General features: G+C 38.9%; 2 protein-coding genes across 2 annotated transcripts; one reads left to right on the top strand and one right to left on the bottom strand.

Moving 5' to 3' along the window:
- The first annotated feature begins 17 nt into the window (after positions 1 to 17).
- On the top strand, positions 18 to 13893 carry Amun (protein amun). Its single transcript, XM_069059118.1, has 5 exons — positions 18 to 199; positions 6640 to 6990; positions 9117 to 9373; positions 9429 to 9692; positions 12245 to 13893. Exons 2-5 carry the CDS (start codon positions 6842 to 6844, stop codon positions 12574 to 12576), a joined length of 1002 nt encoding a protein of 333 aa, XP_068915219.1. The 5' UTR covers positions 18 to 199; positions 6640 to 6841; the 3' UTR covers positions 12577 to 13893.
- A 1636-nt stretch (positions 13894 to 15529) lies between these two features.
- asun (integrator complex subunit 13 asun) lies at positions 15530 to 19788 on the bottom strand. The gene is made up of 7 exons (XM_069059114.1): positions 17794 to 19788; positions 17672 to 17746; positions 17328 to 17623; positions 17187 to 17277; positions 16397 to 17137; positions 15929 to 16268; positions 15530 to 15869 (listed from the first exon to the last, which is right to left on the bottom strand). The coding sequence occupies exons 1-7, from the start codon at positions 18031 to 18033 to the stop codon at positions 15568 to 15570; spliced, it is 2085 nt and encodes a 694-aa protein (XP_068915215.1). The 5' UTR covers positions 18034 to 19788; the 3' UTR covers positions 15530 to 15567.
- Positions 19789 to 22064: the final 2276 nt, after the last annotated feature.

A 22064-nucleotide genomic window follows, 5' to 3' on the forward strand; every position in this document is an offset into this window, starting at 1 on the left:
CCGCCGTGCAGATGTCGCCACCATCCCCTGACGTGTGGCGACGTCGATAACTTGTTATCCGCGATAAAAGGGGCCACCACGTAATCGGTGTCATGACCGCAGAAGAAAAAGAATAACTGGTTGTGGGATAGGATCGGGCAAAATCGAATCGACCAAATATAATTGTCAACATAGCCGACCGCCGCACCGAACTGCATAGGTAAGTACCCACATGCATCTGTTATCGTTGAAATCCACACGTGTCTCTCATTGTACGGCGCAAGACGAGTTTGTTGTGCAAATAAAAATAACACGTCCACCGTGGCGGCTTCGGCCTTCCCCCGGCGGGGTCGGCCGTCGGGTCTCTTTTCCCGATTTTCGAATTCGAGCCGGCGTGCTCGGGGGCGGCCGTCTCGTCGCCCAAGATCCAACAAGTGGTGTTTGAGATCGTTCTCACTGTCGCCCCGGCTCCGCCGTATCGAACGGCCTTCCATGATTCATTGGAATTTTTTGCCCCATATTTTTAATTGAGCCGACGTGTTTATGATGAATTATTAATTCGGCAAGAAGTCGGCCGGGAAAGGCTCCTTTCTCCTCCTCCACGTTTCGGTGAAAATCAACGATGAGTCAGGAAAACGACACCATCCGTGTCGCGGTTTTTCTCTTCAGTCGGAAATCTTCTCAACTTTGATATTTTAAATGTGAACGTCGTCGGGAGGCTGTGTTTTACATCGCGATGACGTGCGGTATCGTTTTAATGGTTTCCGTGTCAAGGCCGGCTCCGATTAAGCCGCATGACACAACTGCGTAATATTTGGCCACACTGTAAATAGCCACGATAACGAGAAATTGATGTGAGGAAAATAAATACATAGATTATCGTGTTATTGATTCATCGTTTTGCAAGAAAGCCGCCGCTCTGATGCTGAATGGTTTTTCTTCAAGGATGACGTGTCGAAAACAACACTTTTTCCACGCCTGTCAAATTATTTATGTGTACCGGGTGTACTGCGAACAATAAAGTGACATGTCACTCCTTATGCGTTTGCGAAAATACTTTTTTATTTGAATTATTAACACATAGGTATGTAATTCAGTTGCAAAATTATTTGCAAGATATTTTAGCGCTCAAAAGTCAAATTCAGCATTTTACAGGGCGTGGGTGGCAAACATTTTATTACTGATCGTCCCACTTAATCTTAATCGTCGTATACTTAATTTTTTGCTTAAATTTATTCAGAAAAAGAGTACGAAATAAAATGCCAAATATCTCAGATGCATTTTTAAACGAACTAATCCACCCAGTATATATTTTTTAATAAACTTTTAGTATATTTACAACAGAAAGTTTAAATACGTTTTCAAAATCTTGAAAAGAAAATTCTGCTAGACAAAAAAAAAATCAAAGTTTTGTATTTTTTTTTAAAGAATAAAACCTGAAAAATTAAATTTGAGTTTGTTTTGATTTACAATTTGAAAATACATATGTATTTTGCAACATCAAAATTATCCGTCAATTAAGTACGAATTTACATAGCCTGTATGCTTGTTATTAATTTTATTTTGTAAATTTATAATTATGTATTTAAGAAACAAATGCATAATTATAACGGATGTATAACGTTTCCTAATTAAATTTCTGAAATATTTAATTAACGTTCTTTTCCATCGTGAATGTTGAATTAGTCTTATTATTATTTTCGGATTTGTTAGCGACACCGCATTCAGGCCATCAACGCTAATCGTTGTCATCCGACTTCACGCTACTATTACAGTTAACATCGAAAAAAAAAACATTTAGATTAAACCAGCGACAAGTATACGAGGTGGTTCTTAAATTATTCTAACCGATTTCTTATCCGTTATTGATTAGCAAAACAATTACAATTTTATGATGAACGCCAACTCGTTTCCCATGATGAAAGATGTTTTATTTTTTTTATCACTATAACATTTCAATTTTTTAGCCTTGTTTTTGAGATTTATCTTTTTGAAAAATAGTAGAGTCTGTCCACAGATTCGTATAATTTCTTATAAACATTTTTAACGTTAAAAATGTTACTCCATAATAACATAAAATTTCATTCGAGCACCACCAGAATAGATCACGAATTATTAAACTGTCTCCTTCTCTCACCTTTCACTTGTGATGTAAATTTTTTTATTTTACAGTCGAGACGCACTCGGTTTTTCCACCGGTTAATTTTTTGCCATTTTCAATGCTCCCACGGACTACCATTTTCCAGATCTTTGAATTATCCTCTCATTGTGAAATACCCAGTGACTCAAACAATTCTCATTCAGTTAGGTGCAAAAAAATATTGATATCTTTAGAAAGTATTGGTCATGTTGCGACACTGCTGGAATTTAAATGCAGAATCGATAATTTTAATACGATTATCTATTCAGTCAGACAAAAAACAAAGAACGCAGAAGCTTTTATTTGAATTTGAAAAAGGTAAAATATGACGTGATTCGTACACACGCGACTGATGCAATAATTAAAAACTATTTACTTGTAAAAAAAATATGTATTAGCAAGTTCGTGAATTAAAAAAAAAAAGTAAAAATAATCCCACGAATCCAAAACGGACACGTCTGGATCATATCGCGCAGTCAAATTTCACGTCAAGCTAATAAAACAAAGATATCACGTCGACCCCGTACAAATATAATTTGATAAGAGACCTCTTAAAATTAATTTTTTATTCATCAGACCGGTAAAAACGAAACGAATCGATACCTGACAAACCGTAACGTACAATGGAGGGTCCATTTTCATTTTACGACCACCAGAATGAACAATTTCCTTGGTACATCAACTTCGAGGTCCACTAGTGGCACCCCCTCGCGGCAGAACCGTTCGAATTTGCATGGCGCGCGTGTGGGGATTTTCCGGTCGCGAAGGGCCTAAGCCCCACGCCCATCGTCCCATCACGTTCGCACGCCCATCACGTAGACCTTCCGCTTCGAAATACCACAGAAGCGTGTAAATTCGTGCGGCCACCGCGAACTCCGGCGGCGGCGTTATTTTTACCGCAGAAGCAACGCCAACTCTGTGTTTTTCGATCGTCCTTCGTGCGAAAAATGCACATCCTGGGAGGAAAGCGCGGTGTCGGCGTTCCCCGTAACAGGTAGTCCGACACGGAGTGTAATTTCGTTGATTACTCCATGCCGCGTGCATGTACGTTGGTAAAAACCGGCGGAGAAACGAGCGTTCGCCGTGCTGTAAATACGATATCGCAGGAAACAAACAAGCGCTGTTGCCGGATCGGCGATTATTCACCAGGTCCCCGTTACTCGCACGCGGAATCCAGCTCGTTTCGACTTCCGCCGCCATCTTGGACCGAGGTGGCGTTGTCGCAGGTGGTCGATGGGCTCCAGGCGACGGTTATTTTCCGTTGCCGAAATGCCCCATCCCGGAGAATTGTCAAAATCGGAGGTCACGTGTCACACGTTATGCCTTTTTCCAAATTACACGTGACGTGGCCGATTAGAAAGCGGTGCCGCTCAACAGGAATGCTCGGTCGGAGGGCCGGCTGAAAGGAAAGTATGGCGTGGCGATTTGACAGGTGGGACTTGTGCGGTGGAACGAAGAGCGGCAAAGTCGATGACTACTTAATTCGGGGGCCAAGTAGGACGTTGCCTAACGCGTGCACGCGCTTATTCTCGCGTACTGAAAATTTCGTTGGAAACGTGTTAACGTTTTTGCCGCTTCATCGCACTAATTTGCGGTAAGGCGAAAAAGGAAGTATCGTATGACGCGTCGACGGTAGTGTTGGTCGGGTGCGTGACGAGCGGCACATGACTGTTGCAACTTGCGATGCCACACGATTCGCTATCAAAAAATAGAAAAATGTACTGAAAAAATCAATCTTCCGAGTTGCTGATCTCGTTTGGTTCGTGACGAATAAGATTCGACGCGATCAATCAAAAATTGACTGTTGACACTTTAATCACTAATTCACAGAATTATTTTGAAGTAATGTGTCACAGCCTACTCCAGTTCAATTTTGTTTTACTGTCAACATTTATTTTTCGTTTGTTACAGCTATCTTTTTTACTTTTGAGTTAAATGCGTTGTACCGTAGGACGCAAAATTGATATTTTGATACTTTTAGAGCTATGATTAAACCGCGTTATTTTTCTTTTATCGTCAGTTTATCTTTATCATCTGATTATCATTGTAGTCTGGGAATTATGCCATGTTCCTTTTCGTAGAATGTATCTACCTGTTTTGAAAAATGTTGTTGACGTTCTGAATTGTTAAGAATTTGACAGTTCTGACTTTCATTGGTTTAGTGATTGTTACAAAAGAAATCCGAGATAAATAAGTAGAGCTAAACAAACTGCGTCATGTGCGAGCGTGTACGACGCTTTCTTGAGATATTACTTCATTCTTATAATCTGTCATCTCGAGGGAAACACATTTCAGCATTATTTGTATAAACAATGTGCAGTGTTTCATGTGAATAAAAGAGTAGAACGGTGGTTGTTGCAAGCTGGAATTGCTACATGTTTTGAAAAATATCTTGGAAGTTTTTGGAAACTAAAAACGCAACGGCGTGGTTTACTGTATGAAAGAGAATTCATTTATTTTAAATAATCATTAAAACTTTTCGTAATGGTGTTTTTTCAATTTTTTACGACACTACACATTTTTAAAAATATTGTGAATTTTACAGATTAACACGTAAATCATAAATTTTAAACAATAGAAAAACTAAGAAGATAACAAAAATTACATGTAATATTTATGTTTATAAATTCACAATATAAGTTAATTTGACAGTTGACAGTTGCGAGTTGCGTTGGTACTTCTACAAACAAAGCAAGTTTAAAACAACGTTTAAAAATAATTTATATTTATATGTACTATTCCGGACACGGAATCTTGTCCAACATTTTTTTGACATTTTTAAAAAAATGATGTGTAAACCAATCATTAGTGTCATTAATGAATGTCAAGTATTAAAAATCACTTTGAAGTTTTTCTTGTGACATTAAAAAAGCAGGGAAATGGCATTATCGAGTCAAAAGTTAGGTTATATTCAAAAAAGGCCAGTTCACACATATTTGTCAGTTAAATGTCAGTTGTGGCCAAGATTCCATGTCCGGAATAGTACGTTTGTTGTGTTTGTATTAATGTTTTTTAATCATTTCGGTGAATTTTCGTTTTATTATTGTTTTTTTGTATTATGTACAAGATTAAACCAAACCATACATTTATTTACAAAGCTAACTAAATAAAATGCAACAAAGAATTTTCGTTTTTAAACACTTGAATTGTTGAAATGAAGTTAAGCCGTGCCAACCCAGGCAAAATATGTTTTATTAATATTCATACTTTCGTTCAGTCGAGCAGTTAAAAAAATGGTTACCGGAATTAAAAAAAGCGCGAGAGTTGGAAAAATGTGGAAAATTAAAAAATGGGTTATACTCGACTGTATGCTCTACAGAACAAAGGACTTTTAAAAATGATATTGTAATCAGTTATTTTCAAAAATATGACACTAAAAAATCTTTTTGATTATCTTTAACTACGCCCAAAAGACAGTTGCAGACACGGAATTTATGTCAATTCAAAAAACGCCAATGTAAGCCTTTATTGTCATTATGATTGACGTTTGAAACTATTTGACATTTGAAAGTTTGTTTTTGGCATGTCAGTATGATAAAAATTACAAACATTGAAAGTGAGGTTAGTTGCACCTAAAGCTAGTTTTATATTTTTATGTCAATCGAAAGACAAATTGTCGAAGATTCCGTGTCCGAAATAGTACCGACCAATTATTCGGGAGTGCTAACTCAGTAAATTTGTCTCAATCATTAAAAGTCACCCGGTATGTATATAAATAAAAATGTATTTATGTGACCATAGGTTGGTTATACCGTGCGATCGAAAATAAAAAAAACATCGAAAGGGCCGTGATTAATAGTCAATACGCTTGAGTTGGCAAAACGAATGTCAAATGTCATCAGATGACAGATGTCATTCCAATAGTAACAATGATTTGAAATATGTAATTCACAGTTCATAAGACTCGGTGGCTCACATTTACTACAAAATGAAAAGTTGAAGGAAATCACGTTCAACATTTAAGCCTCTTTGGGACTCGACTTTATTTAAATGTTGGACCCTCGTGATACATCTGGCTTTTTGGCTCTCCACGAAAGAACGAATTTCAGCAAAGTCATCACCGTTAAAAGTTTTTATTGTTACACGGCGCTTCACCTGGAGCCGGCCCTGATGTTTGCCAACCCGTAACAGCTCGCATCGCAGGCTCGTAAAACGGAAGGTGTACCGAAAGACCTCCGTTCGAAACCCAACACAAGAATAACAACAAGAACAGAACGGCGGAGTCCGAATTAATGTCAGGTCCGGTCAAACGGAAATTCTTCGTCCCTTTCGGGCCGCCGATTCCGAGTCGATAGATCATTTCAGGACGTCAATTAGGCATCGCATTTGCGATAAGGCCTCCGGTGGCGTCCGGAGCCTCCCGCAGCGCCCAAGATGGGCGTTGCGGTTGCTACGTTGGCGCGATCACGCATCCGATCCGAGGCCCGTCTGAACTGAACCGGGCCTAACGATCGCGATCGCAGGACTCGCGAGTCCTTGGCGTCGGCATCCTTCGCAGCCGTGTGCTTTTCTGATTTCAGCCGGTGACGTCTGAAGAAATCCGATAAGAGGGCAACGATACAACAGCGCACGAACCGGCAACGCCGCGAGGGAATGTCAGACGTTGTCGGGCCGGGCTAGGGGAAACATCGGGCGATCGAGGCCACGGAGGCACGGACGCCAGTGCCGCCACTGACGGCGATACCGCACACTACACTACAGTACGCCAGTTCGTGAACAGCCATGGCCTCCGCGAAAGACACGGCGACGTTCTTCACGCACGGCACTCACACGCAATACGAACAGGTCCTCAAGCTCTACCCCACGGCCGTCAAGCTGAAGTCGGAACGCAGGGCCAAGAAGCCCGAGGAGCTCGTCAAATTGGACAATTGGTAAGTGGTGCCAGTGTGCAGTGTGCGAGTGTGTGTGTGTGTCATTGAACTCGGCTGGTGTGCTGAATGGCTCTCACCCCCGCGATATCTTCTCCTGCGGTCGTTAAAATCACGCTCGTCACGTGGTTGTCGATGACAACTGCACCGGACCGTCGAAATCGCAGCTTTCGCCCGACCGTTCGCCGTTTAATGTCGGCGTCATGGCTCCGCCGTTCCGGGGGCGAACGCCGCCGAACAGGGCCCCCGACGCTCAGGCCGCCGTCGCCTCATATCCCGGGGGCGGCTCGGCCCGCGACGCGCCCCCGAAACCCGGGCCCCAACTCGGCCCCGAAACGCGCTGCTGCTTCCGTCCGCTTTCAAAATGGTGCCTGTTCAAACAAAGCGATCGACGTGGGCTCTGCCGACGGCCGATTTTCGCACGAGAGGCCCCCGCTTTCGGGGCACAGCCCCCAACAACCCCCGACAGTCACGCTCGACTCGCCTGTTTGTTTATCGCGCCTTTAAATTGATTGATGTTGTCCGACTTGTGCATTTTTCATGTAGTGGGGGGATCGGGAGCTTTGGCGTTATTTTGCGGGTTTCGCCCGAAAAAGGCGACTTCTCCCAGCAGGAGGTCTCGGGGGCGGCGATGCGAACGCACCGAAGACCTCTCCCCGCGACTTTTAAATTAAAATGATTGATTTTAAATTACTTACGACACCGCGCCATGATGGAAAGTTACCAGACTGATTTCGCAAACTTTGCCGTGGGATTTCTAAAAAAAGAGACAGGAGGGTTGGCGAAAAACGAATCGGGGGTGGTGCGACCGACGGGGGTGGTTCGTTCGATGAAAAAAAACCCCAACGGAAATGTTGCATTGTTTTCGGACGAGTGCCGCGATCATCGCTCGTTATTCTTGCATATCTTTGACGCTTTTTTCCCCCAACACTAAATCGAGGGGGTGCGACGATTTCTTTCGAACCAAGATACAACAAACGATTCCCAATCGCACCCCATTTATTTTCATTTCGCCACAATTACGTAAACCCAATAAATATTGCAATCTACTCATTTGTGAACAAGACTCAGATCTGTTCAGTACGGTGGTAGTTAATCCACTCAATTTCTGAACTCGCTTTTCTCATGTGAAGCATTTTCACGAAAACTAGATTTTTGCACGCCAGGTAAAACCGATCCTGGAAGGATAATTTACACTGCCCGAACCCGAGTTCTCTGTCCGCTTTATTATCCTTATTGCAGGCGAGAACCGTGCCTTTTCGAACAATTTACCCGTTAAGGATTGCACGGTTCCAAAAATACTCACCCCAATTGGGTAGTAGGGCGTCTCTCGAAGGGTTGTCTCGTTAGTTGAACCAGAAACACGACGATGAAATAAAACTGTAATCCGTAAAGTAACTCCGAGATGGTTTTACGATTTAATTGATGAAGTCGAATAAAAAAATCTCACCGCATTGTCCAAAGTTAGTTTTTCCATTTTATATTTCGATTTCGGGTTTGCTTCGGATAGGGACATCATGTTGGGATGGAAGGGCAAAAGGGTCTCGCTACCTGGTCCAGGTATATTTTAAGACTTGCCGTTAAATCCTGCCAAAAATGAAATTATTTGGAATTATTCAAGTCCATCTCCCTTCAGAAGAGAATCATTGCCTAAATATATTTTTTGCATATTTATTATGAAAGTTGCACTTTTTTTAAGGAAAAATCGTAATGAAAGTATGTAGTACTTTTTTTAATAATTTTATTTCATCTCCGAGATTATTGTCAAAGAATACCTACTATGCATTTCTTTTTTTTTTAATTTTGTATAAGTAAATCCTTTTAGGGCAAATTTCTCAACTTACAACAATATGCAAAAAAAATGTCGTAACACGTTATGGAAGTCTCTTCTTTCTCGGGTTCCGCCCTCGTGAATCAAACTGCAAATTCATGAAAAAAAGTATGACTTTGATAACTAGTTGTGCAATATGCTATTGAGAGTATTCAAAATAGAAAAAAGAAAATCAGTAACAAGATACATTTGGTTTTGCTTTTTTTTTAATGTGGATAAAACCAGCAACATTATGTTAGCACTGATGGGGTAATTATTTCCGTTCCGGATGCGAATTGACGATTATTTGCATTTGCAGGTACCAAAATGAACTACCAAAAAAGATCAAGAGCCGGGGCAAGGACGCCCACATGATCCACGAGGAGCTGGTCCAGACGATGAAGTGGAAACAGACCCGCGGCAAATACTACCCTCAACTCTCCTACTTAGTGAAAGTAAACACACCAAGAGCCGTGATGGCCGAGACCAAAAAAGCGTTCAAGAAACTTCCAAATCTCGAACAAGCCATTACAGCCTTATCAAATTTAAAAGGCGTGGGTACAACGATGGCTTCGGGTAAGGACGATCGGTGGTAGGGGTGAAGGGACGGCGTGAACGGTGAATGTTTCAGCGTTGTTGGCGGCGGCGTGTCCGGAGAGCGCCCCCTTCATGGCCGATGAGTGTCTGCTCGCGATACCGGACATCGAAGGCATCGACTACACCACCAAGGAGTACCTGAAGTTCGTCAGCCACATCCAGGCCGTGGCCGAGAGGCTGAACAAGGCCGCGAGAGAAAGCAACCGGCCAGAGGCTGTCATCTGGTCCCCTCATAAGGTCGAGCTGGCGCTGTGGACGCATTACGTCGTCTCGGACATACAGCCGGACTTGCTCTCTAGTGAGTTCACCTGAGAATTTCAATTGTTGCCGGGAAGCAGCACGAGATCGCTGAAATTGTTGCTTTGAGACGCTTCACGAGTGGTTCAAGTGGCACTTGAAAATTCGGAAAATGCTTCAAAAATTATATCATACGATCATTTTCTGTTCAGATTTTAAAAACTAAACACGTAAAAGTGGAAATATTCGGATGATTTCTTTTTGTTGAACTGAAAAAGCGTAAGTCTCTCGCTGTAAACATGTTTTATATTTACTGTAATCTGAATTGAAACGATAGGACGCTCAGTTTTAGTGAGATTATTTATCAGAGCAAAAGCTTTCTGTAATCTCTCAAGATACCGTTCGCAAACGGTGTTTTTGTCGAGTTGCTTCAAAATTAAGATTTGTAATTTTATCTTGTATTTAAATATTTAAGGATGTCTTTACTTAACGGTGGCAGACAAATTGTTTTAATTATTTGTACAAAAAAATTATCAAGAAATGACTGGGGATAGATATGTTGATTGAGTCATTGACCTTGCACATACATATTTAAAGAAAGCATGAAATGCTCCCCGATTTTGAACTCCAGTGAATCAATTTCAAAAGCAGTTTTTATAAAAACTGAAGGACCAATTTTTGAAATTATTGTGAGCGTTGCATTTGATTTATTAATAAATATCTATTTATAACTATCCAGCATTAAAATTTCGGTTTAATGATTTGATAAGAAAATAATCGACAGTGTTCGTAGAAGCACAAAATTTCCCATTTACCAAACACCCTAACAGGATTATAGTGCTTCAGAGGTCATTATTTTAACAGGATTTCACGAATACTTGTCAAGAGTAAAGCACCAAAAAAGCGCTTTCACTAAGAAAAATCGACAAACTACTGGAGCGTGGACTGGATTTTACGCATAATTGTTGGTATTTAAAAATGAAATTATAATTATTTTTCAAGGCAACAGTGCAGATATTGCACATAACATGTTTTTATTATTGTTTTTGTCCGTTCGTGTTTTTTTTTTTTCATATAGATCACATAATTGTATTCCAATTTAATCTGTTTGCGTCAGTTGTAAGTTTTACAGTCTTGACGCAGGGTTTAGTGGAGAGACGGAAGAGAAAGTAGAACGAAAAAAAATTAAAACGATTAAACATGAGAACCCTAAACGTCAACAGTGTTGCCAATCTAATCTAATTTAAAAGTTATAGCCTACTTTAATTATAAATTTAAATGATCTCACGGTACTTAATTTTATAATATTTAAAACAGATTTTTTTCTGTTTGTTTTAAATAAATGTAGACATGGTAAAATGCGGTGACAATCTTTTGGAACTGTTATTTCTCCAGCACTTTTTACGTTACTAGAGATATTTTCATATTTGGTGGCGGAAACAAAAGACTGAGAAATGTCACAAAAATGTATTGTCAGTGTCAAATTTCTCATAAACGCCGTAAAAAGGAATGTCTAGGTAAATTTAAATTTTCGCTAAATAGATTGAAAAAACAAATTTTAAGGAAACCAATTTTTGTCAGTGCTTCAAAAGGAAAAGTTATTCTCATATAATCAAACGTATTACAAATTATTTCTCTAGTTCGACGATGAATGACTTTCTTATTTCCAATTTGCTGCATTTCTGTCGAAATCACGAACGTCTTTGAGAAATTTGACACTGACAATACAAATTTGTGACATTTCTCAGTCTTTTGTTTCCGCCACCAAATATGAAAATATCTCTATCGCACGTTCAAATGAATTCCTGGGCTGGGAAGGCGTTGAAAACCGTCAATTGTTGTGCTTTTTACAGCGTAAATTAATTGGAGCATTCTGACAGCTAACCTAAAATTTAGAGCCAAAAAAATCTTTCTTTTTCGCACATGTTCAATTATGTCCCGATTAAACATAAACAAATGTTATTCGTGTCAAACGGCGGGAAATTCAAACATTCAAATAATATATTGAACAGGAGAGATTATTGCGATCACGTTTTAGCTGTAACCGCTGGAAGTAGAATTTTTTTTAACGTGCAATTTTTATTATTTACACGGAACAGATGGGTTTGTCTTAACCACAGAAGTTTATTTCTGATTGTTCTCTGCACAGCGAGCATTACAATAATTAATGAAAAGACAAGACACAAAATAGTTGAAAAGCTGTGACGTATAACGAAGTAACGTGATGTTACTCTTAACGCTAAACTGAACGTTCTTTTTTTTTGGAATGGTTGTAAAATAAAAACTATGCAGTGTGACAAACTTTAAAAATAATAACATAAGTCAATATCTTGAGAGTTTTTTTCAACAATTTGATTTAGCAGAGACAATAATGTATAATTTTTGACCCGGAGGATTGCATCACTCGCTGCGGCGTGCATGTAAATTTCCCACTTGTTAAAAAAGTTTACGTAGTAGTAAATAATAAAAAAATACACACTTTTGTAAAGTTGTTTGTTACTCGTATTTGGTTTATTAAAAAAAAAAGTCACAGCGGCTTTAAGATTTGAAAGTCGGGCGTACCGCGAACAAAACCGGTGCGAGTTGGATAAGCAATCGGTTTTGTCATTGTAGGTATTCCCTTGGAAAACGGCAACTCGATACCTCCAGCCATCGTCCACCAGAACGGCGACTCCCTGGACACCACCACGTCCGAAGAGAGCAACCAGGGCCTGGCGAACGGCAAATCGACCACGACCACCCTCCTCGACGAGGACACCAACACCTCGTTCGCCGACAACAGCAGCCCTGCCTCCATAGAAGCAGAAGAAACGAACGATTCGGTCGTGTCGGACTCCACAAACGATTCGATGGTACCCGAATACAAAAGGACCCTAGACGAGGACGATTCCAACTCGGTGGAGACACCGAGCAAAAAACTCAGAGAGGACGTAGGAGACAAGTGACAAATACGGGCGTATCATTAAGTTTATTATTTTTTTAACTAAATTAAATGATGTAATCGTGTAAGGTTTAGATTAACTGTACACACAACTGTTTGCATAATTTGTCGTGGTTAAGTTGTTCAGTGGGATTTTTTGAGTGTTCTGTGTGTTACGTCTCCTCTAATTATCCCCGAGTGGCACTCAAAAGGACCCATTTTATATTTGCCCATTAAACAAAAGTAAAACATAATTCACAAAGATAGGAATAGTTGAGTGTGAATCGTACAAGAGTCCTCTAGGATTTTTGGCGGCGCTTTGTTGCCCCTTGATAAATAAGTACGTCTTGGATTGCGGGGTTCGCGTGTTTTCTTCAGTTGTGGACTAGTTTTATCCGGGAAATGCGATTCAATTTATTTTAACGCCCCAGCGTGGTCAAACCAAAACTGCTCATTTGTCAAGCAACGAGGTTACCACTTGAGTAAAATTTTTCACCCGAAGCATGAACATTGTAATATTTGTTTTTCTGTATAATTGCTCCGTTGATTTTTTTTAATATGTACATGTAAGTAGTCACATTATTTTGATACCGTTCTTAATCAACTTTTCTTATAATTATAAATGTAAGAATAGACTAAGTAATTTATTTTCATTGTTTTTTCGTTTTAAATTTAGGCATTCATTTTATTAGTGTAATTGACGAACATTCCACTTTTTCATTTGAGTTTCCTTTTTATATGAATATATTACGAGACAAGTTGTAGGAACATTTACATTTGAAGATGTGTCGTTGCGCAGTGTAAATATCACATTATTTTTACTTTTTTTCGTTGGCGATTGCAGACAGGAGCAGACTTCAAATGTGAATTTTCTCGTCGGTGTTATAAAATCGTGTTTAACGGAGTACAAACAAAAGCGAAGAAGAAACAGACAACATGGCAAAAAACGATTTTGTAATTTCGATTTATAGATGCTCCATTTTAATATAAAATATTTATAATGATATATAGATACAACAAATAACTGAATGCCTTTTATGAATAATACTGTAGAATGTATACATAACACTTTTACAAAAAACAAATAGTTAGTGAATTTATTTAAAATTATATATACATAGTAATGTGTTATTATATATTTTTTTTAATGTACTGGATTATGAATGTCTTTATCGAACTTTTTTCATATTTTTTATTCGCTCTTACTCACAACTGCTTCTTGTAATCATAGGAACAAGAGATATTCATAATCTGCAGGATGTAACTGTAAAAATATCAGTTGTAGAAAATGAGTTTGAGGTTTTTTGTAGGATATTTTCATAAATATAAATCTTTCACGGCACGCAGTCATTTTTTCAAACGTGTGTCAAGTATTTTTTTTGCTAGTCCATGTTTTTGTTATAGCCCTGTCCCGTTAAACTGAAAGAGTTGTCCAGTTTTGACGGACCGAAGATGATTTAAATCGTCATAACAATTTTTTTTATTTGCATTCGTTCGCTCAGAAAAATCGATGCAAACCGAGAGACACGTCGAACTGCAACTGAATTTTAAGCCAAGAAAGCCGCAAGGAAGAACATTTTATGGCGCTAAGAGTGCAGTTGGGTTTTAATTGCGTAGCTTTTTGGTCAGGAATATCCATCAAATGAAAATGGTAAGTGCACTTTTTCAATCTTGAAAACTCGAATAATTGTAATTAACAGAATTTTTGTAGAAAAATTTCACAGCAATTTTGCTTATCAGGAATAATCAAGTTTCGTTTCGTATTCGGTATTTAAAGAACAGTTTGGCCATTATGATTTAATATTTTTACACATTTCGTACGTGTCACGTAATTTTGAATTTGTCTTAACTAATTTATTATGTCGATTAAAAACCAAAAATCCTAAAACCAAGTCCGTTTTAATTCAAGAAAATCGTTTTTGTTTTTCATCGACAAGAACATGCTACTACCTAATCATCTTGCATTTAAGCTTGTTAGTTTTTCTCTTATTTTTGGAATTTACTTTTTATGCCCGACTTGATTAAATATTGCTACTGGAATCCGTACTCTCTCCCAAAGCTTGTCAATAATAAGTAAAAGTTGAAGATTTTTTCTCCAATTAGACAAATAACTGAAATATCATTAATATTAATATATCTTACAACTGTTCCTTTTGAAAGGATTTTTTTTTTCTAAAAAGTAATGACGCTGCATCAAGTCCTGGTTTTTTTTAGCGGTAATCGCCGATTCTAAAGTCCGCAGTCTGATTCTGCAAAAACTTTGTCGTGTAATTCGGCGGAAACCATGCATTCGTTGTTGAAAAAGTTTTTCTACTCTCATATTTAAAATGCTATTTATCACGTATGTTTCCATGACGCTAAGTAATCTTTTAAATTCACCTTGACAAGCTGACTTTGTGCGCTTTAATCACGAGGTGAAGTTAGCAACGGGCTTTTAGTCACGTACTAAAGTTAGCTTCAGCTGTTTTAATCGCAAAAATCATGTGACTCAAAATCAAGTTAGTTGTCAGTTGTCTATTGACGTTTATCAGTTTCGAATTTTATGTTTAAATTAAGGTTTAATAAAGAAATTACTTGTTTTATTTGTTTTGTTTATTTGATCGTAGAAAAAGTATAGTGTGCAACTCGTGTCTAAAGTGCCGTTTATAAATCTTGTTGCGTAATATAATGGGGGTTTTTTTAAATTTGGCGTCGAAGTAGGCGTTGAACTGTCGATTGTGAACGCACTATACAGGTTACGGATCACGGATCAGCTGTTTAAATCTTACGCTTTTACACGAGTGGTGCGATCTCAATCGACTCTCCAACGCCTACTTCGACGCCAAATTTAAAAAAACACCCTTTACTATAAAACATACGCTTTTTTGTTCTTAGCCTACTTTCACTAATTTTTTTTTATCGCCCTGTACTTGCTCTCAGTCTTGAACCCAACACTGACCCTCTCATTTTTCCTAACGGGAATTTAAAAAAACACCGCATTCTTACATAAAAACATACTTTATTCCTACACTTAAAACTATTCAACTTCCATACCGTCCCCTCTCGACCCCGAATCGCCGTACTTATGACTCGCGTACAACTTAGCACTACCACTCCCAGTTAGCCTCCCGCTGAACTCCTGTCTGGACTTGACCTTTTCCTGCGACGTGAACATGTCAAACAACGTCCTTGGAGCGGAGTAAATGCCGCTCGACCTGCTGGTCGACTGTTTCGTTACGGGCGGATTGATACTGGTCAGGGGCGGCGGCGACATCGGCGAATCTGTCGTGGCGCGGATTACCGACGCTCGGGGCGCGTCCGGCTCCGTCTTCGACGGTCCTACAACAAAACAAACATTTCGAAAAATATCTTCTGGGGTCGTTCGGGCGAGATCGCACCTATGTGGTCCAATTCGCGCAGGGCTTCGTCCAACTCGACTTTTTCCGACAGCTTGTCCTCGTCGAAATTGAACTTGTGACATTCCAAGAGACAATTGTAAATACTGCGATGGTCGGAGGTGTGTAGGTTTTTCTTAAGGAGAGTCTCCAGCTCGTTCCACATTGCTTTGTACTGATCCTCCCTCTTCTGCCCTTTGACTCTTTGACCCGTGTTTAGCGGGTACAGAGATTCGTTCTTGCTCTCCAAAGAGATCAGATTGTAGATGATATGTTTGCACTGGAACACCTCTTCGTCAGTTATTTTTTCCTTTGTTATTATGGCCGGAAGTGGATCGATGAACTGGAAAAGAAAAATATCGTCGATTCGACGTCAGCCAGTTGAAGGTCATCGTTCCAAAGTATTTTTAATATTTGACGTTTTGCAGCGCCCTCTGGCGACCCCAAACCTCTCAAATCCGCGATATTTACCCCTTTCAGATTAAAAATGAGCGTCGAACTTATCGTCAACGGCCAATACTTCGTGTGCCTGTTCAGTCTAGTCTTCATCTTCTGATTCGGTCTGTTCGCCTCGTCCACGTAGACCGACTTGGTCGGTACCAGCGTGTTCTGCTTTATCAACAATCCGAAATCGGTGATCCTGTAATCCGTCACTCTTCCGCCGCATCCTTCGGAAATCGAAGGCGGGTCCTCCAGCACCGACCTGGCCGTGCACAACGTGTGGATGAAGATCTCTCCCCCGTGCGACGCCAGCAGATGACTGGTGATTTTCCCGCCCGCTTTCCTCGGCATCTCCAACATGACCGACCTCCCGTTCAGGAGAAAATTGATGAGGCAGAGAGACGGTCGCGAGTTCACGTCCACCGGCGTAATCCTGTGCATTCCGGTGCAGTTCTGCAGCTCGGAGCCGGTGCAGCCGCGCGGGGTGCACCACTTCAACGTGACGGTCTCGTACTCGAGGCCCTCCTTGATGGTGCGGATGGCGGCCGAGTCGAGGGCGTTCCCTTTGAGGATCGCGGTGTGCGCCGAGCTCGCATGGTAGATCTCGACGTCGTAATTCGCCGAGGAGCTGGCATTCTGTTCTTCTTTCATCGGAATGCCGGTGACCGTGGTGCTGGCCAGGTTGTAGTGCTCGAGTATCAACGTCGAGAGCTTGTTAGAGATCATGGGGGCCTTGATTGAATGAACTTCGGTAGTGAGAATGGAAGACAACTACAAAAAAATCTCAGTCCCGCGCCCAAACCATCATTTTAAGACTCACATTTTTTGGGGGGTGATTGTTAACCTGCGACTCGATATTTATTGGGAATGTGTTAATAATGACCAAATGACAATGATCAATTACCAACAATCTGCAACAAGTCATTAAATTTTTTCAAGAAAAGAGTACAAAAAATCTCACCTCTCTGACCCCGTGGCGACTTTATTTTGCTGTTGCAACACGCTCAAAAATATCTCTTCCAGGCGCTTCATACTGTCATTATCTCGAGCTGAAGTGATACATATCACTCTGCACCGATTGACCAACTTGGTTTGGGCATCACCAAACGCTTGGTTTTTCTTCTTTTTGGCTTGTATGTCGGTGCAATCGCTCAAAGCTTCGATCGCGGCTCTCAAACCGTGCAGAACTGTATACTCCAAGTTGCGATTTATGGCGTGAGGTGGTGGAATCCCTATCAGAGACATCGCGTTCATAATCTGTAAAACACGTCCAGTACGACGATCACACTAGTATTGTTCGCATACGTGGCTCAAATTTTGCTGCGAGGGGCTCCATGTGTTCAAAATGTGAGCTACTGTGTCACTTGCGATGAACCTAACCTAAGAAATGTGTTCGTTTCGTTGTTACAATGATGCGACAAACGTACCAATTTTCCTTGGGGGAACAGGTCCCACACTATCCTGCAATACTCGATGGCCGATTCCACACTCGAGGTCCACAAAGACTTGCAAATCGGAGTCATCGGGATGAAGCCGGGGCCTCTGGCTTTGAGAAACTCCAACTCGATGGGGCTCTCGCATGATATCCCAAAGTACGGAGTGTGATCTAGCACGAACACAGTCTTGTGATTCGACGGGAATAATTTATTTGTCACTGAAAACGACATGTTTGTTTATGTTTTCATTAGTTGTCGAGGTTATGTTTATCTGTCACACGTGATCTGTCACTGTCAGTTGAGTGGCGCGCTATTTGAATTTTTCAAAAATTGAATCATGTAATTCATTGTTGTTGTCGCAAGAATAAGAAATAGAATTGTTAAAATTTTACGTCAAAGGCTCCACATTTGATCCTTCCGTAACAGGTAAATTAGTTGCATCAAACCCGAACGAAATTAAAACTAGTTTTAGAAATGGAAAAGTGTGTGACCCACTGATGTGCATATGACCCAGAAACATAAAAGAAGTGGTAGCAAGGCCAAATTCTTTCAGCTTTTCTAAACTCGAGTACCCACTGTTTATAAATCTACATCGTTACTGGATTTGTAGGTTTCAGAGAAAATCAGAAACTACAAAATGTGTAGTAGTCGTGGTAGCGTAATTTCTTGCACATAAAATCACTTTACAATTACATGAGAAAACTGCGGTGCTCGAATTTACATAATATTTGCGTTTCTTTGATTAATTACGGTCATTACTTCGTACTTATCCAAAAAATGCTGCTGTGGGAAAGTTGTTAAGTTAATTTGATGGCGGAGCTAAGAACGAGGACGGGAATAATTAAATAATATTTTTTTGAGACTAATTGAACGTTTGATTAATTAATGCGCTTTATTTGAAGAAAACAAGGCACAGAAACCCATAATTAATCGCATGTAACAGTGAATTTGCTTCAATTTTGGTCGCGTCGTTTTTTTAAGGTTAGTAGAACTGGAAGGCATGCAGCTTTGAATGTGTAAGTGGCGTTGCCAAAGAAATCAATGGATCCACACACTTTAAAATATTCAGCGATATTCACAATCTCTATTACATCTGCAACAAGCAATAAATATATTTTTTGTAATTATTTACTAACATTTTTATATCCTCACACCTTGTCCCACTTACATTTTTACATTAATTTCTTACTGCTATTGTACTGGATTCTTTTCCGTAGTAGGTTCGTACCAGAATGATTTATTTGTTGTTTCCATTTATCGGACAGAAAGTCGCCTCCGCCTCGCAAGAGCAAACAAAGTAAATTTGCTAGAAATAACACCAACTTTCCCTTTTTAAACGCTAAGTCCGAATTTCGCTGGAAGCAGATTTTTTCGGGGGAAAATTTTTTCGATTGCATCCTCTTGTTACAACAAATTAATTCAGGTGTGTTAACTTCGATTAATTATGCAGCATTTTTAAATATTATTCGAGATTTTTATCAGGTGATGAAAATTATCTTTCGGTTTTAACTAATTTTAATTGGGTGAGAATCAAGACAATTTCTGTGAGGATATCCTGAACGTAATAAGGTCAGCGTTGTAATCGTCGGTTTCTGAAATGAGTCGATACCAGATGAATCAGAATCAGGATTTTTATTTTATTCTTTTAACGGATTCTAAAAATAAACTCCGTCTTGTAAATTGTGGAAGCCGGAATTAATGAGGGAGACGCATCGCGCTGAGGTCGTTAATTAAAAATAATTGAAACTGAAAAGCCTGGAAATTCGGAAATTTTTAAATTCAGTGAAATTTTGAAGACACGCTTTTTGGGCAGACATTTTCCTGTTATACGTTGCGTTCGGTCCTTGTTCCAATAGAACGATGTTTCTGACGACTAGAAAATGAGATAAGTGATTATTAAAAAAATATACATGGACGCTGGGTCCAAGCGTGTGGCAAATTTATTGAGTTAACATTAAAACTGTCATCTTATTTGTTACGTCTAAATGCGAATCAAAAGAATAACTGTAACCGGTGCAAATGACCTTTGGTTATTCTTCAAATTGAGAAAGTTGGTCGTCGGGTCTAAAATAAATAAATACAAGATAAAAACATTCTAATAGGTATTTTTCGCGTGAAATAAAAAATTAGTCTAAAAACCGTTTTATATTTTACCTGAACAATTAAATGGAAGAATAGGTGACAGATAATCAGAAAAATTTTGTGTGAACATTTTGCTACAGAAGCACCCCAAATAGGGTTTCGATAAAAATGCTACAAATACATATTTTGAATGTTTTGACTGAATTGTAAAAAACTGGTTCGGTGACAGTTTTTTTTACAGGGAGTGTCAAAAGTTTGGAATAACGGAAACGTATCTCTTCCTGATGAATGTTTAGAAAAACACTCTTCATAACAAGCATTGTTCGATAATTTTCAATTTTCCTACTATATTCGTTTCGCGCAATGACGATATAAGATACTCAATTACTTATTTAATGAAAAAGTACCATTCAAGTCATTAAATGTTTACTAATAACTGACGAGTTAAACATTTAGTCATTACACAAGCGGTTACATTACTCTTAAATACCATAAGTGATATTATATTTGTTCAACGGGATTTATCGCTGTTGTGCGAGTTGTACAGGGTGTTTGTGGAATACACACAAAAAAACAACGATAATTGATCATGACGAGTCGAATCAAAACAAACAAAAAAATGTAACAAAAGTTTTTTCGTTTTCGAAATAAAGTCACTTCAAAATTTCAAGGTGATTAAAAAAATATCCGGGTTGAGCGACAATTACTAGAGGTAATTTTGACGTCAGTTGTCATTTTATGATAGCTAGGGCTCAATAAATAGTAGTTTATTTAACGAGTTCGCATGTAATTTGGGCTTTTTTTGGCATGAGTGGGCCAGTTTAAAACTCGAGTGAAACGAGAGTTTTAAAGGACCACGAGCGCCACAAAAAGCCCAAATTACACAAGAACGAGTTAAATACAACGTTTTTTTGTTCGACGAGTCCCCCAAAGGTTCCAAATCGCTGAAAATCTTTAAAATTAGCTTGACGTTTCGTTTTGACAAGTTGTCAAATTTATCAAAATCCGTTCACATAGGAGAAAATTCTCAAATTCTGACAGTGTCGAACAAAAAAATAAATTAATTAGACATAAAGTTCATTCAAAAATGAAAAAATCACCAAGCTCGCATTCTCCTCGATTAGTACTGTCTCGTGAAAATTTTTGAGGTTAAGTGTCAACTTTATCAGTGCGAGCGAATGGGCATATTTAAGCGCAAACAATAAAAATTAGTATTTGAAACGTGTTTATAACGATAAAAAATTCGAATGAAATTGAGTGTTGTTTTGAATTTGAATGAATAATGTCATAATTTGTACTGTTACCGTGTTAACAATATGGCGTGAGTAATCTGGGGTTTTTAACTGTGCCAACCTAATTCAACAGGTGGTGGTTTTTTGATTTTTGAACGAACTACGAGTATATTTGTTGTCAAAATCAGTGATATTAAAAGGTAAAGTCCATTCAATAAACATCTGGACTGTCAAAATAAAAATTGCAGTTGTTAGGTTGGTTAAATCACTAGTTATTTTCATATTGCCCAGTTGTTATCCATGATTTTTTAATTTTTCAAACTATTCATTTGTTTAAATTGACATTGTCATATAAATTGCAAAATTATTTAAGTGTATTTTGTAAATAGGTTAAAATGTTAAAACGAACTAGGTGGTTCTATTGGCGCGAGAGAAGAGGGCCATAAGAAGTTATTGTGAGGAACAAACAAAAAACTGATAAAAACGGGAAGAAATTACAAATTTGTGCCAAAGCCGCTCCAGTATTGTTAACTACGAATTGGTGTTCGTTCTTGTGATTTTGGAGAGATAAGTGTTAATCAAGTGTTAAATAATTTTCTTCTGAATAAATGAAACAGATTAGTTTATTTTGGATGATTTGGATTGTTGTTTAATTTGTTACCTGTTTTCAGTTTGTCGCGTGTTTTTTATAAACTTTATTAATTTGCTCTAATTCATTTAGTTGCTGCATTTCACTTCAAGTGTTCGAAGCAATGAATAATTCAAAACATTTATAGTTCAATGATTAAAAATGAAAACATAACCTAAATATATTTTGTAACTAGATTTTGATGTCGGTACACTCGAGCGTAAATTTTTATATTCAAGTACAGTCAAAACAAGCATTTTATTTAAAATTTAATTTTGACAGTCCAGGAGTTTTTTGAATTTACTATACATGGAAAGGGA

The sequence above is a fragment of the Tenebrio molitor genome, chromosome 9 (assembly GCF_963966145.1).
Source record: "Tenebrio molitor chromosome 9, icTenMoli1.1, whole genome shotgun sequence".
NCBI lineage: Eukaryota > Metazoa > Arthropoda > Insecta > Coleoptera > Tenebrionidae > Tenebrio > Tenebrio molitor.

Bases quoted from the DNA above. Each gene is read 5' to 3' on its own strand.
- Amun (XM_069059118.1), top strand. From the start codon at position 6,842: ATGGCCTCCGCGAAAGACACGGCGACGTTCTTCACGCACGGCACTCAC. The intron at 6,991-9,116 runs GTAAGTGGTGCC...TTGCATTTGCAG, and splicing joins CTCGTCAAATTGGACAATTG to GTACCAAAATGAACTACCAA. The intron at 9,374-9,428 runs GTAAGGACGATC...TGAATGTTTCAG, and splicing joins GGGTACAACGATGGCTTCGG to CGTTGTTGGCGGCGGCGTGT.
- asun (XM_069059114.1), bottom strand. From the start codon at position 18,033: ATGTCGTTTTCAGTGACAAATAAATTATTCCCGTCGAATCACAAGACT. The intron at 17,278-17,327 runs GTGAGATTTTTT...GACTTGTTGCAG, and splicing joins GTCGCCACGGGGTCAGAGAG to ATTGTTGGTAATTGATCATT. The intron at 15,870-15,928 runs GTGCGATCTCGC...GTTTTGTTGTAG, and splicing joins GCGCGAATTGGACCACATAG to GACCGTCGAAGACGGAGCCG.